Source organism: Cryptotermes secundus, unplaced genomic scaffold (genome assembly GCF_002891405.2).
Source record: "Cryptotermes secundus unplaced genomic scaffold, Csec_1.0 scaffold6, whole genome shotgun sequence".
Lineage (NCBI taxonomy): Eukaryota > Metazoa > Arthropoda > Insecta > Blattodea > Kalotermitidae > Cryptotermes > Cryptotermes secundus.
This window is the reverse complement of record NW_019725001.1, coordinates 1926400-1932339: the sequence shown is the minus strand read 5'-3', so window position 1 is coordinate 1932339 and position 5940 is coordinate 1926400. Positions and strand designations below refer to the sequence as shown.

Genomic DNA, 5940 nt, shown 5'->3' with positions numbered 1-5940 from the left:
GTGGTTTTATAACCTTACCTTATAATATGAGCAGCCGGTATCTCGGCAATGGAAGCAGTTTGTTTAGAATTTGAGCAGTGAATGGTACGCCTTGAAGCATGAAACTTTCACTAAAATGATCTTAAAAGATGGTTTTATAACCTTGCCTTATAATATCAGCACCTGGTATCTCGGCAACGGAGTATGGTACGCATTGAAGCATTCTACTATACACAGCGCTGTCTCACTTCACCACACCAGTACTGCATATCTCTCATTTGGCTCTCTTTTCCGTAAACCAAACATCTTCTGTGAGGCCTTGCCTACTTCCCCGAGGGGGGAATACAAGAATTAATGTCTCTCCATGAGTCATATCGCTAGCCAGATTAGCTGCAGTAAATTCAACCTTTATGTTATCATAACAAGTGTTGGTGCTTCTGCGTTTCATTTTCCATCCATTTTGGCGGCATAAGACGTCGTAGGGGTGACCACAGAATTCATGAAGTTATTCTAAGAACTGTCTGGTATGTAGTGAGCGAAAGCAGAGATTAGCTGGCTCAAAAAAATATTTATGGTCATCCCTCGAAACGACCACCAAGGTCAGTACGATAAAATGGAGTCAACTAGAGCGATAATACATGAAGGAATGAGTTCTTTTCCATCCCCCACACACACCCGAATCGTCACAGGGGGTGCCCACAGTGTTCTGCCTTAAATTGTGGCGTTTTTCTAAGAACTGGGCCTTTGTACTGTGCGAAATCAATCGATCTTGCAAGAATAAATGTTTGGACATCCCTCTTCTAAGAATTCCAATTGAGTGTGTTAGTGTGGCCAGCTCAGGGCAATATGATATTATAAACACAGCACATATCACGTCTCTGCTGTTTATAACTTCAGAGCAAAGAAAACACGCCATTCATAACAGTAGACCGAAGAAACTGCTCGCAATAGCCACAGGAACTTTGCTGCAAGACAGGCATATGTAACGATGACTTAGCGCTCTCAAACTCGTGTGTCATTAAATACAGTTCTCCTGACAACAGGCCAGCGAAAAATCTAACAATCTACAGCAAAACCATCAATTATTATGGGCGTTATAACATAGGTGTGCAGCTGGACGAAACATACACGTTGAAACCCCCCAGACGATTTAAATACCTGACGAAACATACACGTCAAACCACGCTGAACGGTTAATGCTAATTTATTGTTCTTAAACTTTTCCAAAACTGAATTTGTCAAGTTTAATACAAAAAATATGCATGAACATGAGATGAAGATAGTATATGATAACATGGAAATACCCAACTCAACCAGTTTAAAGTTCTTAGGGGTTAATATTGCAAATACTCTAACTTGGAAAGCTCATATTGACTCACTTATCCTGAAACTTAGCTCTGTGTGCTATGCAATCCAAGTCATAAAACCGTTTGTGAATCAGGAAACTTTGCTGATGGTTTATTATGCCTATTTTCATTCTATTATTCAATATGGCATTATTTTTGGGGGTAACTCTTCGTACGCCAGCAATGTATTTCATTTGCAAAAGAGGGCAGTGAGACTAATAACTGGTGCTGGTAATAGAGACTCATGTAAAACGATATTCACTACTCTAAAAATTCTTACTCTGTCATTTTTGTATATTTATTCACTACTGTCTTTTATGGTTGATAACATGGATCAGTATTATTTTGTATCTGATATACATAATAGAGACACTAGGCAGGTACTCAACATAAATCTATATCAACCCTCAACTCGTTTATCATTATATCAAAAAGGCTCATATTATATGGGCATCAAACTATTCAATTGTCTCCCACTAAATTTGAAGCAATTATATAAAGATATTAAGCGGTTTAAATTAAAACTAAAAGAATTCTTGAGTTGTCACCCATTTTATACTGTGGATGAATTTTTTGTATATACTAGTCGGTAAGATTAATTGTATTCTGGTTCTGTTCTTATGTCTTGACTTAGTTCTTTGTGCTACTTAATTATCTAATATGACTTTTCCACATCCTAAAGTGTTGGATTGTTATTAAATAATAGATGAGTCATGAGTTCCATACTGGGGGAGTTTTGTTGTATATATGGTTGATATGTTCTTTTATTTTGTTTTATATTATGAGTGCCTTGACTTCCTGTGGGAATGGAATGCTTGTTTTTTTGATCTGTGACTCATTCTATATCCATATCTATATCTATTTTTGAATTTGAAATAAATTAAATTGAATTCAAAACCATTCAAATATGTAACTACAAGCCCATGCCCTAATTTCCAATTGTGTATAATACAATATGGCACTAAAGCTTGAATAATAGTGCATGTACTGCACTATTTCTTCTTCTGTGGAGTGGGTATCTTGCGGTTTTGAAAATAATGGAAAACAATTTAATGTTCTGTAGTCAGTAACATTATCTGAACTGAAATGCTGAAGATTTTCTTAAACATATTTCTTCTACACTAATGTACTGTGACATATCAACCCACTGCCAGGCAATGCCCGCAACACATGCGGCCAACAATACAGAAGCAGTATTTTCTGTGGTCCACGTATGGACCGCTGCTATGCAGTATGTGCTAGGCATGTTTACGCATGCCCGATGATGTCACAGCAATGGAAAATAAGGCAGGCATATGTTTTCTGTAGAATCATGCTGAAGCCAGTGCACCAGTGGACTGGCTGGATAGCAATCACATGGGAACTTTTCCGTGATATGTGGTCCATGCTGCATCTGTATAAGTGAGCCAAATTCTGAGGCGAGTAGCTGTAAGCTGTGGGAGTACAGAAGAGTCAAGAAAATTGAAGGCAGTCAATGTAGATCAGAATTCAGGGAGTCAGCAGTCGAATGAAGGAATTTGACTGTGCCAAGAAGACTTAGCGTGCAACTTTACATATGCTGTAGTACAATGATATTGGGAATGTGTATTTAGTGAGACTTTTATAGTTCCTGTGTTATAATTCCATTCCCAGGAAACAAGTAGTGAAGACTAGTGGAAATAAACTGAGAAGATTAGTGTGGAGTTATTTGTAAAGTGAATATCAGCAATAGTTTTATAATTACTCATAGTTACGATCTGTAAGTGGTTATAAACCCAATTACCAATCCAAACCACATCTGTAGTCACTAAAACACATGACAGTACATATGTCAGTGATTAAAACTTGCAAAGGGTAAGCTGCTTGCAGTTAGGTTCTGGAATGCAATCAGCGCAAAAAAGTTATAGGAAAGAGTGGCGGCTGTTAGGAGACACTCGTTATGGTGAACATACCGGACAAAACCACTCAATCTTTATGATAGTTTTCAACATGTGTAGTGGACGGAAATTAACAGTTCCACTGAATTTTGTCACTATAATTTAAGTCTTCATTATACTACATAAGGCACTCACTATTGTAGTTTCATTGTGTTTCATTCTAATGAGCACTTTCTTATACTGTGCCATTCTGATTATGGTAAGCATAGCAATATTTATGTTTTAACAAGAATACATGTTTATCCTCCCTGCTGTTGGCTATTGTCATTTTCATGCAAAATGTTTATTTAACATAGCTACTTGGAACCTGTATTCTTTTGAGTACTGGATCTTATGATGTTATGACTGGATTGTGATATTTTTACTCTGTTTTTGAATTCACAAATACCAATGAAGATAATGTGAAGTATGTCTGTGATCATTTTTATGAGTGCTTGGTGATGTGTGTGACTGTGATTTCTAACAGCATGCTGTTTGCATAGCAGGTTAAACAGACAACACTGTCAGCACTGAAATCAGCAGATGTACCTGCAGCACAAACTCTCACCAAGAAACTACCCACATTCTTTGAATGGTATGAAAAAGAAAAAGAAACTCTTGCAGAAGAATTCCCTGATCTGAGTGCTGCAGAGTTATCGCGTCTTGGCATGAAGCGGTTCAAGGAGTTCATACAAAAAGATAAACAGGTAAGAGTGTTCAGTTTTAAACATCACCATAAAGGACATTTCTTAGGTAAAATAATTGTGACCTATTAATGTCACTATAACTGTGCTACTTTATTGTTATTACTGCAGCATATACTATATTAATTTTGGTCAGAGTGTGGTTAGAACTTCTTGTAATTTATTGTAGGTTGAGGCCTGGAATACTCAAATATTCGTCTGGCATTGCGTATGTTGTAATTTATGCTTTGTGTTTAGAAATTCATTCATGGATATAACTAACATCCCTCTGAAAAGTTTATGTTTGAGACCATTTCAGTTTATATCCTGAAAAATAAAGCTTTCTCAAATATCAGATATATCCTATATATTAAATTCTAAATTCCATATTTACTGAGACTCGTTTTTCCTTTTCTACCAGTTCACATGTTAAATGTTTGATTATAGGAGAGAGGAAGAGAAAGAACTATCACACATAATGAAGAATATTCATCAAAATTTTCAAGTTTTTATTTCTGATTCATATGAGGGGTTCAAAATATGGAGGGCATATTTTTAAAACACCTGTTAACCTGTTGATACCAAAGTCTTTTGTGTTGGTGATAACTAAGTCATTCCTGTTTTGAAGGTAGGAGAAGAAATGAGCTTGAATCTGATCAGTGATCTGAAGAAGAAATTTTGTAAGATCGTAAAGCAAATGTGGCCAATTATGTACTGTATTTCTCACACAATTCTATCAATTTATTCTCATTCTCAGGTAGTTAAAATATGTATAAAATATTTAATGAATGTCCATGGTGCAGGGCATTTGTAGTTCTTGGTAAGTTTGACAGTTACACAGAGTGAATATTCCTTGCTGTAATGGAACCCAGTCACTATATATTCTAGGTTGCCATTAGACCCTAAGTTGGTGTATGTATTCCTGTATCAATCTGTATAGCTATTGTAGCTAGATGGACAGGATTAAACTCACACTTGATTTAGATTAGAAGTTCTCATCATAGTGAATATTAGGGTTACAGTCTTCTTGGATATTGATTCATTTTTTCACATTCCATAAGATCTTTACAAGGTCGAAAAACAACCAGTTAGATATAGAAATCGTCAAGTAGCTTAATCACATCTTGCTTATCAATCAAGCAGCTGTCAAAAAAACAGTTATTAGTAGATAAGGTTTACAGTAGTCATAAAAGAATTGATCTTATAAACAGTAAAAACATTGACAATTTTAGAATGAAAAATTCAGTCAAAATATTGTGTACAAATCTTGCTTATGCATTGAAGCAGTTATCTAAAAACCAGATTATAATATAAGAATAGTTTAGAATGTTAGTATAATTAATGATAATAGCTGTAACTAAACATTGACAATATAAGATAAATTGAGTATAATTGATAATAAGAAATGCAAGTAATAATATGTACAATTTAAAAAGGCTTAATCACATAAAACCTGTTTTGTCAGATAGTTTAAGTTTCTTACTAAAAAAGCTTTAATCCACCTACCATATTGCTTAAATAATTATATATTACAGTCAACTCTCGATTATCCGGGCTGATGGTGGGGATGGAAGTCACGGTTAATCGAAAACCCGGTTAAGCCAAATTTTATTATACGGGCTGGACGACTGTGAAGGGTCGGAGTTCGAGTCCCGGTAGGGTCAAGAATTTTAACTTCTCCAAATTGTCCAGACCGGCTCTGGGGTCCATCCAACCTCCTATCCAATGGGTACCGGGGGTAAAGCGGCCGGGGCGTGAAGCTGACCACTCACCTCCAACTAGTGCCGAGGTCAAGAAAATTTGGATCTATACATCCACTCCCCCACACGCCTTAATGGCGTAGGGCTTAATTCGTTGAGCAGAGGAACAACTTTACCTTTTACCTTTTAATACCTTCATAATACTATAGACCTACCTGTATTTAAATTTATTCATCCTCATTTCTATGTCATCTCATGGCCTATTTAATACTTTCTTTACATTACACTCAGTATGAATTAGTTATTTCAATCACTGTTCAACAACATCCAGCACTTT

General features: G+C 36.0%; 1 protein-coding gene across 3 annotated transcripts in view; it reads left to right on the top strand.

The window, feature by feature from the left end:
* The window catches only part of LOC111863134 (WD repeat and HMG-box DNA-binding protein 1), a 63327-nt gene that overhangs the window by 53509 nt on the left and 3878 nt on the right, over positions 1 to 5940 (top strand). For 2 of the 3 annotated variants that reach the window (XM_023849175.2, XM_023849173.2), the window contains exon 11: positions 3724 to 3927. In XM_023849175.2, the coding sequence (XP_023704943.1) occupies positions 3724 to 3927 (204 nt within the window). The remainder of the gene's footprint in view (positions 1 to 3723; positions 3928 to 5940) is intronic. The other variant, XM_023849174.2, reaches the window with a different exon arrangement.